This window comes from Lycorma delicatula, chromosome 6 (genome assembly GCF_047948215.1).
Source record: "Lycorma delicatula isolate Av1 chromosome 6, ASM4794821v1, whole genome shotgun sequence".
NCBI classification, from domain to species: Eukaryota; Metazoa; Arthropoda; class Insecta; order Hemiptera; family Fulgoridae; genus Lycorma; species Lycorma delicatula.
In genome coordinates, this window is record NC_134460.1 from 3,013,984 (window position 1) to 3,037,039 (window position 23,056).

The 23,056-nt window shown below is 34.0% G+C and overlaps 1 protein-coding gene and 1 long non-coding RNA gene across 2 annotated transcripts in view; one reads left to right on the forward strand and one right to left on the reverse strand.

Annotated features, from left to right (window-relative positions):
* The window catches only part of Cmtr1 (Cap methyltransferase 1), a 105,267-nt gene extending 83,642 nt beyond the window's left edge, over window positions 1-21,625 (forward strand). The window contains exons 14-16 of the mRNA XM_075367888.1: window positions 715-875; window positions 10,665-10,770; window positions 21,346-21,625. Of these exons, the coding sequence (XP_075224003.1) occupies window positions 715-875; window positions 10,665-10,770; window positions 21,346-21,475 (397 nt within the window). The 3' untranslated portion in view covers window positions 21,476-21,625. The remainder of the gene's footprint in view (window positions 1-714; window positions 876-10,664; window positions 10,771-21,345) is intronic.
* The window catches only part of LOC142325937 (uncharacterized), a 59,522-nt gene that overhangs the window by 2,393 nt on the left and 34,073 nt on the right, over window positions 1-23,056 (reverse strand). The window lies entirely within an intron of this gene.

The following is a 23,056-nucleotide window of genomic DNA, read 5'->3' on the forward strand; positions in this document are numbered from 1 at the left end:
TAAGACATTTTAATTTATCAATTTATATATCTTTAGATTTTTATTTTTCTTAATTTTTTATTTTCAAATTTATTTTTTTTGCTTTTTTCAGTAGCTTGTTCAGTAATTTTGTTTAGATTTGGTATTTAGAAATATCATTTTTATTTCCTGTATATTTTTTATATAACCATACCTTTTTATTAATCATAAATATTGTGTAATCCCTATGGTGTTAAAACCTTTACAATGCAATTTTTTAACTTTCATAATTTTAGCTAAATAAAATAAAAAATAAATTATAAAAAACTTCCACTGACTGAAAATACAAAAGTTATACAGTGCCAACCAACACCCCCACAAAATTGTTGGGCTGAAATCAACAAAAAAAGGAAACTTCTACGTTTAGAATGTAAAAATATAATAAAAATAGTTATTTAGATTGAAGAATAAAGCTAGCTATCTTAAGTTAATATCATTTAAAATTACTTATATTATTGTTTTGAACATATCTGCTGTTGGTGGTGGTGAATCACCCTATTATTTATTGAGGTATCATACTGTAAATAAACTAATCGGTTATATTTAATATACTTAGTTTAAAATGTAAAATTTTGTTATTGTGTACACTACAGAATTTTTGAGTAAAAAAAAAATTTAGAAATATTTTTATGTATAAAAGTTGTTATATTACAAATTTAGTAATGAATAATAATGGTTAAAATGTATCTTTTTCAGGGTTGAAATTAGAACAAATAAAATAAAAGATCAAGAGATTCTTCTCGGTTTGAAAAATGAACTTCCTCAGATAATTAGAAATTCTGATGAAAGAAATTCAGGAACATCAGAAAATTACTTTTTTCCAGTTAAGGGTATCTTATTTTATAAAATTACCAAAAGTGAGTTATTTTTAGTATTATTATTATTATTATTAATTTTATATGTAAGATTAAAATTAGTTCTATTAATTATCTTCTTAGACGGTCATAGTCCCTGAGTAGATTATTCATCCCTTTCTCAAATTCCTTCTCTGAATATGTACCATAATGAAGACTTTTAGAGCTGTTGTCTTTCTGACACCAACTGCAACTGATTGAGCTGTCTGTATCATGTTTTGATGACCACCAGTGTGATCTTGTCCAGGCAGTCTGTTTTTATACAACGGTTGCGCAGAAAGTTTAACCGGTGAAGTTGAGAAACCTTTTGAAAGTTGAACATATTATTAAAATTTAAATATCTCTAAACAGTCTTTTCTTTACAAAAAAGTAAAAAATCATATCGAGATACCATTTATGAATACTCAAATACCTCTAATAATTAAACATTATTTACTATAGTTTCTGGTAGATTTTGGAACAGTACAGATGTGTTCTATAGTGCTGAGCTGTTTTCTGCTTTTTTTTGTTGAAGCAATTTTAATAGAAGTTACTTAATTGGATATGGTGTGTACACATCTCTTCCACAAATGCAAGATTGACCAGAGAATTTTATTTGGCAACAAGATGGTGTGCCACTTCACTAGCATAATTCTGTACAGGATTGATTGAATGATTTCCCCAACTGCTTGATTAGTCGGCATGGACCCAATGTGACAGAGCTTGTTTGGGGAAGGCTTCAGTGTCACCTGATATATGACCCTATGTGATTTTTTCCTGTGGTGTTTTATAAAGGATCTTCTTTATGTTTCCATTACCTACTGATTACTTGATTTTAAATGCAGTTTTGAAGTAGCTATTACTCAATTACTTCAGACATGCTGGTTAAAATATGGGGCAAATTCTCTTATTGGTTGGATGTGTGCTGCATGACAAAAGGCTCATTGAACACTTGTAGGGAAAACTGTAAGAGTTATTCTTTCATTTTATTTGTGATTCAGTATTGTAAACTAAAGATAAAAAATATTAAATATCTATAAAGCCCCGGTATTCGTTAAATTTGCCATATCAATCCCAAGAATTGATTTTTGTAGAATCGTCTATCTTCATTAATTCTATAATTACATTCAAATAAATTATTTTTATAATTCATGAATTTTTAATTTGTCAAGAATGTTACTTCTTTATAATTTTGAAGTTATGGGTGAATACGCAATTCAGCTATTGTTAAATTATAATACTGGACAGCAGAATTTGCTTATTTATCCATAATAACTTCAAAATTTATAAAATAGTATAAACAAATTCAAAATTCACAAATTATAAAAACAATTCATTTTAATGAATTACATACAAACTGAAGATGCAGGATCCTGCGAAAATCAATTTTTGGAATTTAATATAGTAAGTTTAACTTATCTATTAACTGTGTGTTGGTGGTATAAATTTAATTTAATATATATATATATATATATATATTCTTTTTTAGAATTAAATTTCGTATAACCTTATTTCATTTTATTTCAATGTTATTAAGTTATTTTAGGAAAAAGTGTAAGAAAGTAATTGACGAAAAAAAGGAAAAAGTATGGGAGAAATTAACAAATAAACTGTATGAACATCAAGCTAAATAAGAAAATGTTTACGGAATGATGATGAACAAAAGAAAGAAAATTGAAATTTATTTTACCTTGATTAATTCAAGGTGGAAACTGAGGATGAAAAATGGAAGAATTGTTGATGAATCAAAAGAAATAAAGATATGGAAAAAATACTTAAAGAAACTTCTTAGCAGGGAAGGTAATACAGGAGTGATAAGAAAGGAAACAGGTATTGGAAAGAAAATGTGGAAGAGATCAACTTGAAGGAGGTGAAAGATGCTATGCAAAGAATGAGTAGTGGGTAAGCACCTGGATTCTAGGAATTATCTATGGAGCTGCAGGGCCAGTGGGAATGCAGTGGCTGTATCATGTGTTGTCATGCATAGGGAAGAACAAATTGGTTCCTGAGGATTGGAAGAAAGGTATCATAATCTCACATTTAGAAAAGGTTTAAAGGCAGCAAAAAACATTGTAAGAACTATAGGGTTATAATGTTTTAACAAGCCACATAACAAAGGTCTCTGAGAGAATACTTTTCAGTAGAATAGAAACTACAATGGAGACAGAATAGAGTGAAAAACAGTATGGTTTTAGACCTGAAAGAAGTACCTACCGTTAATCTCATTTTTGCAGTTTGCCAGTTAATGGAAAATAGTTGGGACTTTTACAAAAAAGTGATCATGCTTTTATCAACATAGAAAAAGCATATGATTCTGTAGGTGGGCAAGAACTGAGAGGAATAGATATAGAAAAATTATACATTGATATTATTAAGGAAGTGTATAAGGGCCATAGATGAAGAGTAAGAACAAAGTATGGAAATTGGGAATGGTTTCAGATAAGAAATGGAGTGAAACAGAGAAGTATATTATCCCCAGCATTGTTTAATGTGGTTATGGAAGGAATGAACCACCAGGTGAGAGAAATAGAAGGAGAAAAAGACCAAAAATATTTGCCGTTGATATGATTTTAAGGTGTAACAGCAGACAATGTACAGATCCAGTTGGATGCATGGTCTAGTACCATGGAAAAATATGGGCTTAAAATAAGTCAAGTAAGAATGATTTGACGTTTCAAATAAGAGTGAGGTTATGGTTTATGGAAGAGACAGGAAAATAGAAAGAAATATTGAATTGAATGGTGAACCCTTGAGATTGATTAGAAGTTGATCTACTCAGGAATTGACATCTCTGAGAATGGTTGGATACATGATGATATTATCAAAAAGACTTCAAACGGCAGAAATTTGTATCAGGTGGTAAAATATATGGTGTGGAATAAAAAGGTACCAGAAGTTCCTCAAAACAATAAAAGAAAACAAGGGGGATAAGGGATGTAGATATAAGAGAGGAGCTAAATATGGAGAGCATGAATGATGATGAGAGTTGAAAGATGAAGGTTACGAAGGTATGGACACGTTAAAAGAATGGGTGAGGAGAGGTTACCAAAGAAAATGGAGGGACTAGAGATTAGTGGAAGAAGACCAAGGGGGCATCTTAGAAAGAAATGGAAGGAGGGAGTTAAAAACAGAGTGAAGAAGAGGGATACAGATACCAGCAGGGAGTTGAGTGGAAGTTCTTGTTGCAAAAGGTCGTGTCTTTATCACTCTGACGTTTTGATTGTGTTTTGGATTGGTTTTGTGGTTTTTTTCTATTGGACTGGACATTTGGCAAGTACGATGTTATTGGTTGTGTTTTATAGTGTTGAAGATTTTGGATTAAGATAACTTTTTTTTATGGCGGTTTTTTTTTGTTGTATAGCTTTATTGCCAGTAGGCAATAAGGTTTGAACTTGTTTGGTGTTAGTGTGTGAGTTTTGATGTGCGCTTGTTGTACAGTGGACAATTAGAATTTTATTTCCAAGAATTGAAATTTGTTATCTACATTGATAATAACATCGAGTTGATAACATAGTGTAGTTAGAGGTAATTTAATTTTAATTTGATTTCTGATAACTGAAGACAGCTGCCTATCATAGCTTCATAAGAGATAAAAAAACAGCTAGGTCACCTAGGTCGACGCCGGCGTCCAGTTTGATGGATCAAACAGTAAACACTACCTTCCCCAAGAGGAAGGTAGAGGTTATTGAAACTAGCAGTGAAGGGGATCTTACAGAAGGGACGGTTATGGACCACCTTATGGAGGCCATTACCAGATTGGTAGAACTTTGTCATCGATACACAAACACCAAAAAAGAAATTAAGGGGTGCGCGGTTCTGGTCAGTGAGAGAGCAAGGGATGTGGAAATTGTGATGAAAGAGCTGTACGCTTTATCGCATCCCAGCTTATAGGGGTATGCGGTAGTGGTGAACCGTTGAAGGATGCAGCCATACAAACTACAAGAGCTGTCAACAGAGAGTTGTAGTCACTGGTAGAGGAGAGTGTGCCAGGCGAGGAAGAACTGGACCTGGTTATCAGAAAGTGGTTAGGGGAGTGCTTTAAAAATTGTGAAGAGGTAAAGGGGTTCATCTTTGAGGCTACTGGTGATATTTTAGTCGCATATGACTTCATGAGGATGGCAGGACAAGCCGTGTTAGGAAACTGCTGGACAGGGTTGCCACCATTATATTAAAAAACTAATTTTTATTAAAATAACTGAGATTTTAATCCATGCTTGTTTTCCTTAACTCATTTTGTTTATTTTTAAATCTAAAAATCGACACGCGTTCAAATAATCGACGTAAAGTTAAACTACCTAATGAACGATGATATAAATTCGAGCGATGGCCCTTCGACTTTCTCGACAAACGGAAATTTCATACGACAATTCAAAATATATTTCAGGAACCGAAGATAAGAAGATAGGGTTTTTATTTACAATTTGACGGGCAACCTGTATAATATATTTTATTATGTGACCGACATATTTTATTTTTACGTGTTTAAAAGAAAAATTATCGTATAATAATAGAGTCCTTTTAGAGAAAGGAGCCCGCTAATCGTCGCGAGTTGCTGCCAAATAAAAATAATTTTGTTCGAGTAACATTCCCTGGTGCTTCTGCGTATCTCAAAATAGATTCAAATAAAGCGTAATTAACGGTTTTCAATCTTCTCGAATAGGAAGGAGGGCTTCGCAAAGGTAAATAAAGAAATTAATAAAAATTTTCAAATCGCCCTTCGAGGCGATAGATCTACCTTGAAAAAGGTAATATTAAACATACCGGAAAAGGTTTAGCTGTAGTTGCGGACAACAAAGAGACTGTTCTAGTGATCTCAGAGTCTCTAGACGATAAAAAGGTGGATGTTAAGGTAGATCACAAACGTAAAAGAAGGCCCTGTGTCATCGTATACGATACAGGGCATCGCCTGTGTGAGGAGGAGGCGATGTCTCGTTAAGGACAGATCACCGATTTGGATGAGGCGACATTCTGTTTAAACAGGTTAACGGGTTGTTTGGCGGTATCACGGGGTGTTCGAGCTCGGGGCTGGTGTTTCCGAAGGTAGATCATTCGTGGACTTTTTTTCTTGCAGAGTAAGGAGTACATCGACTAAGGAGGAGGACAGAGTGATGATTACATCGAGTAAGAAGTACAGATTTTAAATTAAATACAAACCGGTAAAAAAATCAATCCGATAAAGTCGCAAAATATAAATATTTATATTCTGACCGGCATTTATTTGTAATTTTAGATTTTCGAAAACTTACGAATAAAATCGCTATCTTCCCTTTATTAATAATTAAACTTAAGAAGAAAAATCAAAAAATATTCTTGGAAGATGATTTTGGTGGCGGGGTAGAGGAGAAAATACAGACTTTAAAAAATTTTTCCAACATTTTTTGGTTTATTTAATCATACAACAATAGATCTCTATGGTAAATTACCCCTGGTCCAAAAAATAAATCTCAGGTAACTTTTTTCACGTATCATTAATTTTCCACTATATAAGAATAAATAACCGATGCCAGGAACGCGTTAACAACTTTGTTGTCGGCTTTTGTTAAACGGATTATAAATTAACACGAATTCGTACTGTAGTATTAAAATTCTCGAAGCCTGTTGAATTTTCTAGTAAAAATCTACTCTTCCGAACGGGAGATTCACAACCTCTTTTTTTCTTCTAGGTCGGTCCGGACTGATGGGTATAACTCCTTCCCACCAACCGCCTGTATATCTGGCATGGAGGTCGGCTCGCCGGTTAGTTCTTTTGAGGAGTCATTATTGTGCCCTCTCTTGATGCCGTGTCCGGACATATCTGCCCAAAAACACAGCGCCGGATCTTTTCTCTTTTTCTGTGCCTACCGTCTCTTGGAGTCCCCAGAGGATCACAGGCACTGGCACACCTGGACGTGTCAGCCCTCACCTCTGGGCTGTCCTCCTGTTCATATACTAATAACCCCGGTGTCGCTGCTGTTGATTTTTACTCTTGATTACCTACGCGGCATATGTGTCGACTCTCCTCCAATGTTCCTCGCTTTGTAACATGTAGTTCACAAGGGTATCTGGTGTGCACTGTGCGATACCCGCCCTATTCCGTTGTATGTCCTGCTTTCAGCATTCCGTTCCACGCGTCTAGGTCGTGTATACTTCACTTGGTCCATTGTGCCACCCCATCTTGCACGCCACCTGTTCTTCCATTCGGTCACTGTACGTTCTCTAGCATTTCCTGCTCGAGCCATGAGCTATATCCAGCCTTTCTCCTGCTTGAAGGTCGACTGGCTGAGCTGAAGCGAGAACACAGAGAGCCTCGTTCGGTACCGTGCGGTAGGCGGAAACTAGTCCTATTAGGGCGACCCATCGAGTTGGTCTAGTGGTTAACGTGGTCTTCTCAAATCAGCTGATTTGGAAGGTCGAGAGTTACAGCGTTCGAGTCCTAGTAGAGCCAGTTATTTTTGCACGGGTTTGAGTGCTGGATTGTGGATGCCGGTGTTCTTTGGTGGTTGGGTTTTTGATTGGCCACACGTCTCAGGAATGGTCGGACTGAGAATGTGCAGGACTACACTTCATTTACACTCATACATATCATCCTCATTCATCCTCTGAAGAATTATCTAAACGGTAGTTACCGGAGGCTAAACAGGAAAAAAGAGGGTTGCCACCATGTGTATGCTGGTGAGGCAATCTAAGCTGAAGAAGGGTTAGCTGGTAGTGGAAAAAGGCCTAGCAGAAGTGTTGATAGAGAACATCAAAGAAGAGATCCAGGGCAGGGTGTACACGGTGGTAGTGGACACTAGGGCTGGGGAGAGAGTATGCACATACACAGAGCTGTAAAGAAAATGCAGAAGATTAATAGATTATTGCTGAGGTTAGATGTAGCTCAGTGGCAAACAAAGTAAGCATACTTCTTAAGAAAATGCTAGAGTACCATGGTAGAAGGAGTGGTGGTAATAGGGTTATGTATCTGAGTGGTAGCGGATGGGGCGGCTAGTAATGACTGCAGCAGCTGACAGAAACCACCAATACACTTGTGTGTTAAGGCGGAGGGGGCTATGTATGCAGACCTCCTCAAAAAAGAAAAAATGGAAAAGACTGGTGACATACTGTCCATCAGGAGAGGTGGTGGGGAGTCCTTGCATATGAAAGTGAGGGCCAACAAAGAAGAACCTGTAGAGGTTCAGAAGAAGATTTCGAGTAAACTTAGAGGGTGTGAGTATCACAAGTGGGTCATGTAGGAGAGGCCTCATTATTCATTAAGGATCTTGAGAAGGAAGTGACAGAAGTGAAGCTTTTAAACTCCATCAGTGAGGCCATTCTGATGCCATTTGTAACAATGGAAAAATGGAGGATATGAGGGTGAACTTCTTACACTGGGGCACATGGCAGCCAGATGCAGTGGCCCCGACAGGTTGGCCTTGTCATAACTCTGGTGAGGAAGGGCACCAGGCCAAAGAGTGCAAGGTCATGGCAAAGTGTTTGAAGTGTAGTGGAACTGGGTATCGGATTGGTAGTGGCCTTTGCGGTAAGAGAAATGCCTAGAGTTCTGCACAAGTAGGAGTGCATCATGTGATGCTGTGCTCCTGGAATTGGGAAGGCAGAAGGGAACAGACCTTCTGTTAGTGTCTGAGTCCTAATTTGAGGAAAGTGGACGAAGAAGGCTGGAAAGTGGATGGGCTGAGGAGTGCGGCAGTTTATGGAAGCGGTATGCTGATCTTAACCATCAGTGAGAGAAGTGGATTCATATGGGTTGAGCTTCCAGAATTGTGGTCTTTTCTCTTTATATTTCGCCGAACTCTGGTCTGGATGATTATGAACAATGCTTGGAGGATCTGAGCGTGTAATTGACGCTCTTCGAAAGGATGTAGTTGTGGCAAAGAACGTGACATGGGGACGACATGTTATGGACCATAGAGGGTGGATTTGGAGGAGTATATAGCTGAGTTGGGTTTGGTAGTACTCAATAATGGGACAGCACCTACCCTGGTCAGGGTAAATGGATGCTCATTTACCCTCACTTATTTAGTGGTGGGAGGTGCTCACTGAAGAGGAGTCATTGAGCGACCATTTCTTTGTTTGGTTTGAGATTGCGGGTGGTGGGTCTTGTAGTGTGGTGGCTGACAACAAGAGATAATGTTTGAAAGGGCCTAGCCAGGCTTAAGAAGTTGGTGAAAGAGCACCTTGGTCATCTGGAAAACGTCTCCCCCAGCTACCTGACGAAGGTGGTATCAAAGGCAACAGAAAAGTCTGCTGGACCATAGAAGTCTGCAAAGAAAGAATATATATTGGTAGACTGCTTGGGTGGTGGAAGTGAGAAAGTGCTGTATTAGAGCCAGGAGACAACTACAGAAGGCCAGGAGAAGGGAGTATCTTGAAGACATCCTCTCTCATAGAAAGGAGTTAGCTGAAAAAAGGACCACTTAAAGGATTGAAATACTAGACAGTAAGAAGAGGAAGTGGAGAGAGAGCTCCTAGACAGGTTGGAGGACGACATATGGGGTGACGCCTTCCAAATCGTAACAGGTAGATTTGGTAGGGCATTACCCGTTCTTGCCGAGGAAGTTCTTAGGAATCAAATCGATATTTTGTTTGCTAGAGGTGACCAGCCCATCTATAGAGATAGCTGCAGTGGATATCACTGTATTCACAATGGGCGAGCTGCGACAGGCAGCAGGAAGGCTGAAAACTAAAAAGAGTCCCAGCCTCAACTGGTTTACTAACAAGGTTGTGGTTGCAATGGTGGAAGTTGCTGCAGACCAAGTGCTGGCAACCTTCAACCAAATACTCCTCGATAGTTGTTTGTCACCAGAATGGAAAGAGGCCAGGGTAGTTCTACTGAGGAAAGGTGGAGGAGAGGTAGGAGGGCCAGTTTGGTACCGACCTCTTTTCCTGTTGAGTTAGCTAAGTCTTTAAACTCTTTGAGAGGCTGTTGGCAGAACATCTCTTAGATGAAGTAGAATGAAAGGGAAGCCTTAGTGAATGTCAATACGGATTCAGGAGAGGCCAGACAACAGAGAATGCCATAGCTAGGATGATGAGGATTGTTGATGAGGCTGCAGCGGGTTCTTGGAGGACGAGGTGCAGCCCGGGGGTGGTGATGTTGGATGTCAGGAATGCATTCAACTCACTGTCATTCGGGTGCATCATGGCTGAGTTGTTGATTCGGAGGCGTCCCAGGGTGAAGGCGTCCCACCTTCAATGATTGAATGGGGACTCCTGGGGTCCTTAGGTGGGAAAAAGAAAGACCAAGACCCAGTCCAGGGCCCTGGAGGGGACCCTGGATTAGAGGCAGGTGCTTATTAAAAGTCAGAGACCCAGCCACTGAGGGGTGCTGTCAGGAACGGCATAGCCGGCTCTGGTATGGCCTCCCAGGGGAGTAGAGGCAACTGGCACCCTCAAGGCCATGTTATCAGGATCATGGGTCAAGCCTTGAAGAGAAGAAGATAGCAGCAGGTCAAGGAGAATTGTTGGGAAGATAGGTGAATATGGAGAGAGGCCTTGGTAATACCCACACCCGGGATTAGCTGGAACAGGCAGGACCATACAGATATAGTAAAAATGATTTAGAAAGATAGTTAAGTTATTCGCTAAAATGTTCCCTTACAGATATATGACACTTAACAAATTTAATCAAAGGAACATGTTACTTTATAAAAGCATATAATATATGATTAATTCATCCTGTAATTTTAATAATTTGTTTATTATAAAAATGCCCACAATTTACTTCAAATTTCTACATGCAACTCATGACTTACCCTGATTTCATAGTTAATTTTTTCTTTTAATTAAAAATATTTCTGGAATATGTAATTGATAACATTTTATTTTTATTTTTAGATCCATGGACAGTCCATTATAGTAAAAGGCTAAGTAGAAATTATTACTACCAGAAGGGTGGAACTAGTGTCATGGATAGGCCAAATGATATTAATGCAAACACTGTGTAAGTTAAACTTCCTTTTTTATATATATAAACATGTTTATTTCTTAATAATTTGTTGACAAGTAACTGGTAATTTTTAAAATAATTTGTTCGCATAAAATCCCAAAATATATGTTATTAGAATGTAAATAAATTATATGATTTAACTTATATAAAAAGAAGACAGTGAATTATGCCGTAGTGACACAATACAGTGCTGTAGACCTGGATGCGTACTAGATGAAGTGTGATATACAAAGGAGTGAATGTTAATTGGTAGTAAATGAAAAAGGTGATCACAAATATTGCTTAGTTGTATGAATGAGGATATCAAATATTAATCCTTATTAAATATGTATATATATATGAAGGTCAGTTAAATATTAAACTGACTCTTTTTTATTCTGAATATAAATACAAAACATATTTTTAATGCTTTTCTATGTAGTCTTCCTGAATGACTATATATTTCCCCCAATATGTGAGTTTGTGGATCCCTCTTCATAAATAGTTTGAGGATGTGTCATGAGGCAAGTGTGCACAAACTTTCCTACTTCATTGTCATTCTGGAATTGATTTGTCCAAGGCTAGCAGTAATGCAGAGCATTCACAGTGTGGTATTCATTGAAAAAATCTACAAACAATATGCCTATCCAGTCCCAAAAGAGCGAGGATTTTTGCAGTTGGACACATTTTCATTTTTTCAGGGCAAAGCTTTTCACTCCCTACACCATTCTATACTTAATAATTTTGATTACTGTGTATAGTGATGGAATCTGCTGGACCATGTTCTTCACATATGGCTATGTATATCCAAAAATTATTTTTCTCATCAAAATCAGTTCAGCAGTCTTTGGCCCTGATTCTGATTTCTGATCAAATGTCTTGAAATTCATTTCACAAGACTGCAAAACTTTGTGATACACTTCTTTGACTGATACCTACTTCCAAAGTAATTTCATAGATTGTAAGTGCCAGTCATCTTCAGTGAGGTCAAGGATTGATTGAAAATTGTTTTCAGGCTTGTTCTTAATTGTTTATTGTAACTCATTTTCTACAGCTTCATACCTTCCTTTAAATTTGCTGGCCTATTCATAGGTTTGGGTACGTGACATCATATCCGTGAATTCTTCACACAGTCTAGAGGACATTTTGCAGAGTTTATGTCCTCATTCACTAAAAACTTTATGAAAATATGTTGTGCAGTTGTAATGGAACCTTTTGCTCTGACAAGATGCTACTGATCATAGAGATGCTGCTAATGCCACGTCAGCAGAACATTCATTCCTTCCCTAGAACACCGTCGTCTATATCCCAGTGTGCCAGCCTACTCATGTTAGTGCATGAGCTCTGAAAATAAAAGTCCAGTTTATAATCAGTTGATCTTTATATAATGCTATAAATAATCCCTTAATGATACTTGATGTAATAATGATTCTCTCGCTATATAAATATTTTTACCTAGTTCATTTAATTGCCAAATTATTATGTTACGGTTTATGTTCATGATAGTCACTGTTTTATACAGAAGTTTTAACACTATATCAGTATAAATACCAACAACACCATCATTTCTTAAACCTTTCTGTTGTAGATATTTAAAAGTTACCACCGGGTTGGTCTAATGGTGAACTCGTCTTCCCAAATCAGCTTATTTGGAAGTCAAGAGTTCCAACGTTCAATTTCTAGTAAAGGCATTTACTTTTATACGGATTTGAATTCTAGATCGTGGATACCAATGTTCTTTGGTGGTTGGGTTTCAATTAACCACACATCCCAGAAATGGTCAAACTGAGACTGTGCAAGACTACACTTTATTTACACTCATATACATCATCCTCATTCCTCTGAAGTAATACCTGAACAGTAATTCCCAGAGGCTAAACACAAAAAGAAAGAAGGCTATTTAGAAAAGTTATTTAGAAGAAAGCTATTTAAAAGTTGTCAGTGAAATTAACACAAAAATATTTATGTTATGAAGTACGGCTAATAATCCTTTTCCCATAAAACTGTTTCTTCTCTCCAGGCCTGTTTTATATACCACCATCAGTATTAAGTAAAATTAACTTCTGTAAATTTTTAAGGTTTTTGAAGAATTAGGTGTTTACCCATATTACCCATACTACTACTGATGTAGAACTTCTTTTTAATTCTGTATTAGTGATTGATATATACAAGACTGTGATAAAAAAGTGTCCTACCTTATTTTTTATTATAAAGTACCAGTTCTAGCATGGAAGAACCACTGTGGAATGTGACCTTGACTCACATTGGTTGTTTACGATTTCACTGTTTAGCTACCATTGCAACCAGTTGCTGCTTAGCTGCCGTAAAACTAAAACATGTGAGTAGTGCTTGTTGTGTTTTCATTGGAATTCAAAATGACTGATCAGGTTAAACAGAGAATCTGTATAAAAATTTTGTCAGAAATTTGGTGACGTGCAAATAATAGAAACAATAAGAAAGATTCAAATAGTTTTGGTGATCAAGCTATTGCTGTTACACAAATTTAAGGTGGCCAAACATCAAATTGATAATCGCTGCGACAGACCTTCCACCAACAAAAATCCAGCCAGTTTAAAAAAAATGTACATATCAAAATACATAAATCAAGAAAACCACTGCATCTCTTAACCATCACATTTAGCATACTTTTATAAAATTGTGGCAGCTGTGCAGCTCATTTTCATTGAGCTTTTGAAGTAGTTGCACTTTATATGGTGAAACTTACTTCTTTTGAGTATTTGGTGTATCGCCCAGTAAATACATTTTCAATAAGAATCTTATAAACTGATTTATATGTATCTTTTGAAACTTTTACCAGGATGTAGACTTTGTTCCATCTCTGCCATTACTGTCAACGTCTTCCACTTCAAGGACCATCTTTATCGTTTGTAAATTTCTTAACTGAACTTGATAAGAAAATCTGTCTGGATGTATTTCATTGAGCAAACTAACTGAAAAAAAATAATTTCTGAGAACTTGAATCTACAGAAAGGTTCACTTGGTCTTCATTTTTTTGTGCTAAGAAAATGCAAGCCTGCAATGGTTGTGTTTCTTAGTTTTTGATTATTGATTCTTATGTATTTAGTGCTGAATCTGAAAATAACTAATTTTTTTCATCACGTCAGGATAGCAAATCGCAAGTTTGAAAATTTGTAAAAGTTGAAAAATTGCGAAAATGTGATACATTAAAATAGATATAAAGAATTTTTTATAATATATTGATTTATCACTTCTTGGGCTTATAGCTTATAGCTTCTTGGGCTTATAGCTGTTTATGCTAAACAGTTGAGTGGTCTGAAGAGATGGGCAGAGGGGTCATTAACCCCTTAATTTCTAATGAAAATTTCCACAGAATCAGCCTAATTTTTATTATAGTGCATTTTTAAATCAGTCTATTTTTATTAATTTCATTTTTATGGGGTATGTCATGCCTTTGGAAATCACTCTTCCTCTTCATCCACCTTTAATGTATCATTTTATTCTGTGTGTCGAAATTTCTTGGGACTGTTCATAGCCTGCTTTGCACTTTTCCTTCTATGTTCTTTATAAGGTCTGCCATCATAGAAGTAGTCCATGTATGTATGTAAGTATTCCTTGATACCTACTTTCCATTTCTTTCATGTCCTGATGAAATCTCTTGCTCATTTCTTGACTAATGGCACCAGATTTTCAGTTAAGGATTTTCAAATTTAGGAAGTGAACCTTCAAAGCTCATGGAACATACTAGATTTTTGTACTTCTGCAGCATAATCTCAACAATTGATTTGACATTCAGATCTTTGTTACTGCCTAGAAACTTGGTTACTACATCTTTAAAGGCTCCCCAGGCTTCTTTTTCTGCAACTTCCATTAGTTTCTCAAAATTACCATCTTTGAGAAGTTTTGTAATGTCAGGACCAGTAAAGATGCCCTCTTTTAGTTTGGTGGTTGATAAGACTGGAAATTTGTTACAGATATATTTAAAATATTTACCTTCTTTCAAAGCAAGCGACTCTGAATTTTCTTTGGTCAGATGTAGGTCTCGAACCAAATCGTTTAGTTCAGACTGTGAATAAAGCTCTGGTGCACAGCTACCACCAGCTTCATACTCCTCGATCTTATCTTCATTTAAATCACTTGTGGAACCATCTATTTCAAGTAAATTTTCTTTTGGAATTGGCACTGTTAAATTTGGACATGAGAAAGCAGATGTAAAGCGGATGTCATATTTGGATGGACAATTCTTTTTTTATTCTTCAAATTGAAACCGTGAACACCAGTCGAACAAAAGTAATAATCATCGGTGTGATTTCATGGCTCTTGCCACACCATTGGAACTCCAAATCTGAATGCTTCTTGTTCACCCTTTGACCACCGTCAAAGTCCTTCAACACATGTGTAGCAAACATAGTGGGGCACACTATGTTTTGTCTTGATCTCTTATTTTCACTCAGATATATGCGAGGTACAATTGTAGAACGAAATTTTTATATTTCTTTTTACTTTTTTACCATTAACTCACTACAGATGTAACAAAAAGAATCTGCGGAATTTTTACAACGTCTTGAAGGTGTTTTGAGAACTGAAAATTTGCTTACAGGCAAAAAATATATTTTCCACCGACAAAAAAATGTTTGATCATGGAGGATGGAAAAAACTAGATTTATGCGCTGTGATGGTTGAAACGGCATTGATAGTAATTGCATTGTACATAAGTGGCTGTGAATAGCTGCCAATAAACGTGTTAAATCTTGTCACAACCTGTCGGCCAAGCTGTCCTACCATCTTATCATTTTCAACCCAAATTTTGTAGGGATGAGAAATATTAATCCTTATACTGTTGGAAATACTAAATGAAGATAGTCAAGACAACAATGAATGTTCCCTGTCAGTACTACAATAGAATTAATACCAAATTATTCAATAACTATTTCTTTTGTATAATTAAATTTAACAAAAAATGTTAATTATTAAATTATTTTATTTTTTAGGAATAACATTTTTTTAGTCTTTCTTTAACAATAATTTATATATATATATATATATATATATATATATATATATATATATATATATATATATATATATATATATATATATATAAATTATATATTTAATAGGTCAACCCAATTACAGAATAATTAAAATAGGATTGCTTACCTTATATCATAACATAAGCAGAGAACCGCTTTCGCAAATTTAATTTGCATTATCAGCTGCATTTTATATATATATATAAAACAACTCACAGTACATATCATATCACTTATTCATTTATATTTTATGTTTCTTTTTTAACTAATTAAATATTATTAAAAACTTTTAAATAAAATTTAATTTACTTTATCATATTTCAAAAGCTTATACAAAAATTTTAAAAACTTTTATTTAAATTTAAAATTATAATCAAAATAAGATGTAAAATATAAAAAATTGTTTAAAAGTTATAAAGATTAATTAATTAAAATTGATTTTAAAATTAATTTAAAAAATGTAAATATTTTTACATATGTGAACAATACATCAATATAAACAAATAAATTAAAATAAAGATAAAAATTAAACACTCAAAAAATTAAAACCTTTTAAAAGTAAAATACTTTTAAAAAATTAATAACTGGAGTAAAGTAAATTCAGTGAAAAGGGATACCTTATAATTTTACTTTACTTAAGTTTTTGATTTTACTATAAAATTTTTTAATTTTTTTTTATTTGTTTGATTTTTATCTTTATTTTAATATATTTGTTCATATTGATGTGATATTGTTCACATACATAACAATTTTTACATTTTAATTTTTTAACTCGTTTTGATTATAATTTTTAATTTAAAAGTTTTTTTTTAATTTTTGTGTAAGCTTTTAAAGTATGGTAAGCAAATTAAAATTTAATTTAAAAGTTTTTAATAAAATTTAATTAGTTTAAAAAAAATTTAACAAAATATAAATGAATAAGTGATAAGATATTTATGTATTAAAAGTTTTTTGAAAATTCGCAATAAAACAAAGGAATTTAACTAACCTTAAATTGTGTGTGTGTGTGTGTGTGTGTGTATATATATATACAGGGTCATTCACGGGAACCAGATGTTTTTGAAGTGGGTTGTACTCGGGCATTCATGGTGGGAGGGGCCTGTGGCTGGTGTCTGACGTTTCCTTTGTACATAGCATTTACATTTTAGTCGTTGAGATGGAGCCGTGGACGCTAGACCAACGCCTGTACGCGTATGACAGTTTTGTGCAAAATGATAATCCGTAACTGCTGTTTAGCGAGATTTCCGCCGTCAGTTTAATATCCATCGTAATGCAAGTATCCCTTCTCCTAACACAATATTGCGATGGGTAAACAACCTTCGATCAAGCGGTTCAATATTGAAGAAAAAACCACCAGGTCCCGACGAACTGCTAGCACTCCGGAGAACATCGAACGAGTAAGGGAAGCCATTGTCAGAAGTCCACGCTGCTTTATTCAGAGTCATTCAGCAGCGCTTCAAATGAGCACAAGTACGGTAAGACGAATTCTGCATACAGACCTGCATTTCCATCCTTACAAGATAGCCGTCGTGCAGCAGTTAAACGAGCAAGATTTCACACAGCGATTACAATTTTGTTGACAAATGCTTACCGTTTTTGAAGAAAATGAAAATTTGTTATTGTTAATGAGTGACGAAGCCCATTTTCATCTGAACGGCTTCGTCAACAAACAGAATTGCCGGTATTGGGCAGAAAGAAACCTACATCAGCTTCACGAGAGACCACTTCATAGCCCAAAGGTGACTGTCTGGTGTGCAATAGGAAAGGTCAGTGTTATTGGACCATACTTTTTTGAAGAAAATGACGCTGCCGTAACTGTAACAGCTGATCGTTACATTGCGATGTTGAATACGTTTTTCATCCCTGAAACCGGGGAATCGATTTTCAAAATGTGTTATTCCAGCAGGATGGAGCTACAGCGCACACAGTGAGGGCAACGATGGCTGTTCTCCGTAACTTGTTTCTGGGACGGATTGTTTCCAGATTCGGCGACATTCCTTGTCCCCCTCGGTCCCCCGACTTGAGTAGTTGTGATTTTTTTCTGTGGGGGTTTCTGAAATCGCGTGTGTACGGCAATAAACCACGTACATTGGAGGACCTAAAGATCGCAATTCGTCATAACATCACCCAGATTGATGTAGCATGCTGCAAAGAATTGAGGCCAGTTACCGTGAAAGGCTACAACAATATATTGCCCAAGATTTACATCACTTGCCGGACATAATTTTTCGTTCATGAGAAAGTAACAAATGCTTTGATTTAACAAGTGTTTCAGTACCAATAAAACTTTTTTAATGTAAATATTCAATTTTTTATGATTATTTATATATATATATATATATATATATATATATATATATATATATAAATAATCTAATATTATATATATAATATTAGATACATCACTACATTAAATGAATATAGTGGAAGTTAAATAGACAAATTATATTTCTGAATAAAAAATAAATTATATAAGAGAAAACATAAAACTAACTCATAATAACTTAGGAAATGAATATGTAAAGATAGATTTATTTGTATGACTACATTCTTTTTCGATCAGAGCTAAAGAACATATTAATTCCATAACAAAGATAGAAAGATTGTTCCAATTTTAATTATAATTATAATCCATGGATTGTAATTATTATTATAACGATAATCTAGATAATTTCATAGAGATATTGGATTATTCTAATAATTTTTATAGTACTATTAATCTAGAAAAATTCCACATAATAATAATAAATTGATTAATGAACAAATTAGATTTGGAGGTGGCATTTTATATACACAAATAATGAATGAACAACAGTTATTAAACTGACCAAACTGATTCCCCACTCAACAGTAGTCATAACAATTATGACATTCATACAAACCAGACATACTTACTTTTACATTAAATTTAAAATTTTTAACTTACGACAATCAATTGTTATTAATTCTAACAATTTTATCTTGTGAATTTTTTATATATTTTTATATTTTAATTCTAAATTATTGTAAGATCAATCCTCCTGATGATGGTGGAATAGCCAAAAACATTTGAGGGAATTGAGTAATGTATTGGTAAACTGATTTTAATATTATATTTAAATTAAATTATAATTTTACCAAAGATGCCATATTTGTTTGCAAATATGTTTTGTTATTTGTATAATACCTTTATTCAAATCGGGAGAGAGAGAGAGAGAGAGAGAGAGAGAGCGCTTTTGCTGGAAACAATATTAATGTTTTTATAAAATTCATTTCAAGTAAATTAACAATCATTTAGTTCAACAAAGAAGAAAATTTTCCACTTACAATGAGAAAACTAAAACTTAATAAAATATTCTTTTTTTTAATATTTATTTCCTAGTAAAATTTTTCAAAAAAATAATACTGAAGACAGCATCGGAGAACTCTTGCAGATTCGTTTTTAAGAGATTGAATATACCTGTCACCCTCTTCATATAATCCATATTCAACAAAATTTAAAGGTATTTCTCCAAAAGAATCTTTTTCATAGCCATTGGACAAAAAATTTTCATAACATTAATATCCTATTCACTGAATAACATTTCTATTAAATGTGGTACCACATTTTTATTAGTACCAGACCTGCCAACTCTCCTGATTTAAGTGGAAGTTGCCAATTTTTAAAAAAATTATAAGATTTTTCTAGGAGTAATGTTGTTTTTTCCATATTAAAAAATGGTTATGCTGTTTTATAAATGTACAAGTTTTTTTATACTAAAAATGTTATTCAAATTTAGAAAACATTTAGTTTCTGAATGAATAAAGGTTTATATTCATGGTAAAATTTTTTATTCAATTTAACTTAAAAAATATTTCCTTAATTGATTGTATGTTATATGATTTGGGTAGTACTTTGTGACTTTTTTCTATACATCCGATATTAGAATTGCAGATAATATTATGTCAGTTATTGTTATCATAATCAGTCAGTCCCTAAACCATCTATATAAAAATAATCCACCTATTTTGATCAAACTTCAGCTATTGTTATCAGTTATAATAATCATACATGGATACAAAAGTTGTAAATTCTTAGGAATTTCTATAAAATGATCCTATTGTTTAAAACTTTCTAAACATAAGGGTCCAGCAGTGTAATTCGTAGACCTAGGTAGGTACGTCAGTGGGTTTTTACCTGAAGCATAGCCATTGTGGGCGGTTTGAATGGACAGTATGTACTTGTTGATACACGATGTAGTGTCAGTAGGTTCGGTGCATAATTGTCATTTTACCATTGAAGACGAAAGAGTGCATCATTTGTAGGTACTACAGCGATTTATTTAATGTATTTTGTGATTGCTGACATGAACTATGATTGTAATGTATAACTATTGAGTTATAAGACTATGTAAAAAGGTTTATCATAAATAACCCTACATATTATGGCAAACAAAAGAAAAAACTTGTGGATTTATCTCTTCAAGAAAATAGGAAAATTTTGGAGAAAAATGAGATCTTTTTAGTTATTGGCAAAAGTAAAAACCCATGGCTTTAAAAGTGTCAAAAAAATTTGCCTGTACATTTCTAGTGCTAATACTTGGATGAGAAGTTATATTTTTAACAAATGGTTAATTAACTGGGATCAAGAACTAAGACGAAACGTTGTCCTGTTAGTAGACAACTGCACAACACATTCTAACAAATTGTCTTTACAAAATATAAAAATAGTTTTCTTACCTTCTAACACTACTTCAATAATCCAACCGTGTGACCAAGGTGTAATACAGACATTAAAAGCCTATTACCATATGAAAATTTGAGAAAAAATTACAGCTGAGCTTGATGGAATTTAAGATAAATCAGATACAAATGCAATTGCAAAAAAAAATATCTATTTTAGATGCATTGAATTTGCTAACGATGTTGTGGAAGCATGTCTCAAAGACAGCAGTTGAAAACTGCTTCCGAAAAGGTGGATTTTCAAAGATCCATGAAGAAGCTTTTGATGTTTAAGATCTCAGCTCAGGTGAAATACAATTCGAAACTTCAGGTATTATGCCTAGACTTGAGTTTGGAAATCGGGTCAATATCGAGACAAGGATATTGAAGTGACAGCTACAATTACCTTGACAGAAGTGAATGCGATGAACAAACGGAGGATGAAGAAGTTGAAGCTCCACCAGTTAATGCAGAGATGCAAAAGTGCCTTGAGAATTCTTCGTCGGGTGTCCAATATAGGGCTTCAAATTTTATCAGACGTGAGTACAAAGACTACATTCATTCTTTCTAATAAAAGGCAAACAACTATCAGTGAATCTTTTAAACAGATTTTATGTTTTTTTTTTTAAGTGTTAATAAGATATGTTGTTTTGTGTAAAAATAACGGTTTATTTTAATTGTGTAATAATTTTTTTTCATCCTTGCCTAATGTTATTAATCTGTTATTGTTATGAAAAGTTACAGGTCCCATAGTAAACACAATAGGTGAACTCCTCTGTATTTTAATAACTAACCTCAGATAAATGTTATTAAAAGGAGATAGTGCGAAGGACCTTACTGATCTAGTCTTAAATAATTTTTTTTAAATATTATGTTTTTATCTTATTTTATTTTTTAGAGACTGCTTCATTACTCGTAGGCTGTGGACATGGACTCAAGGTGTGGGAGTAAAAAGAGAATCCCCGAAAGAAGGTGTACTGCATATGAACCAGTTTTTGGCTTTTATTGATAAAAATGTGATGCAATAACAAATAAATGTATTATTTACATCATTATTGCTAAGTAAAAATTTTATCTTTACTTTAAATATGAAGTACCTATTAATTTATTATAGTTAGATTTGGAGAAAATAAAATGAATGACAACCTTCTTTTTCTGTAATAAATTATTTATGATTATTGCATGTATTTTATTTTTTTTATATCATTTTTTAATTAAAATATTCTTATTTTTTTACATGTAAATACAAAAAACTTATTCTCCAAGAAAATATTGATTATTGATTTTGTGAACGCTGTCTTAAAACTTGCAGAACACATAACTATTACACTGTTTAAATCTATAATTTGCCCACTTATTAAAGATGTTTTACATGCACATTAATAAAAAATAAATGAGTTCTCTGTGTTTGTCCAACATGTTTGTCATGTTCTAATAGGAGAATTTCCAAAACTTTACCAAATTCACTTCCTAAATTCAATTTAATCCATTCCAATTCGTAAATTTGTGTTACTGTTTTCTTTAGTGTAATAAATTGTTAATTTTCTTTATCTTCATTTTAAAATAATAGAAACATGAACCATTGTTGACTAGAGTCTATTTAAAAAGTGAAGAAACTTAGTATATATATATATATATATATATATAAAATGTCAACAACCACTTCTGATTGCTTCTTTTATCATTTGATTAATTTCAAAAACCTAAGTATAATCGGTTTTGTTCAGGAGTCTAACTTTATATATGAGGCATGTTTTTAAAGTAAGTACGGTTTTGAAATTTAAAAAAAACAAGTACATTATTCTTAATAATTTTATTTTTACGTGAAAGCATGTACTTAATCTACTTTTCTACGTAATTGCCACCAATATTAATGTACTTGTCGTATCGTGCAACCGACTTTTGAACACCATCGTCATAGAAGTCTGCTGCCTGACTTAATAACCACTGCAACACGGTTACTTTGACATTCAGTAATTTAAGCATTCAGTCACAATTTCATACACAACAGTTCTTGAAACTTGAGGAAACTCTTCAGATAGCGAAGAAATCATAAAGTGTGTGTTCTCTCTTTCTTTTCTCATCTGTCTGTTCTCACTTTTTCGTCAACTTTCTGCACAAAATCTTCAGTAATGACAAGTCATCCATTCTGTTCATCATGAACATTCTGGCGGCCATCATTGAAAACTCTAACCCATTTTCATACCATTACATTGTTCATAATGTTTTCTCTATACACTTCACTGATCTGATGAAAAATTTCAGCCGCTTTCACTCCTTTAGCGCTAAGAAAACTAACCATACCACGTATTTCACAGTCGGCGGAATAGTTGATCAGCGGAGGCATTTTTAAATACTCACAAACAAATGTAAACACAGTCGAATATTTCCAAATGGTGTCTGTGGCTTGCCAATAGATGCGGGTACACAGTGCGCATGTGTGGAATGCCGACTGCAGCGTAGCAGTGGCAGAATTTCAAAACAGTACTTACTTTAAAAAACATTCCTTGTATTTGTATTACAGTGTTACGTGATTTAATAGGCTCATATCACTTGTCCGATTCCTTTTGTCATAATTTATAAATAGAATGAATATTTTACCCGTTGAT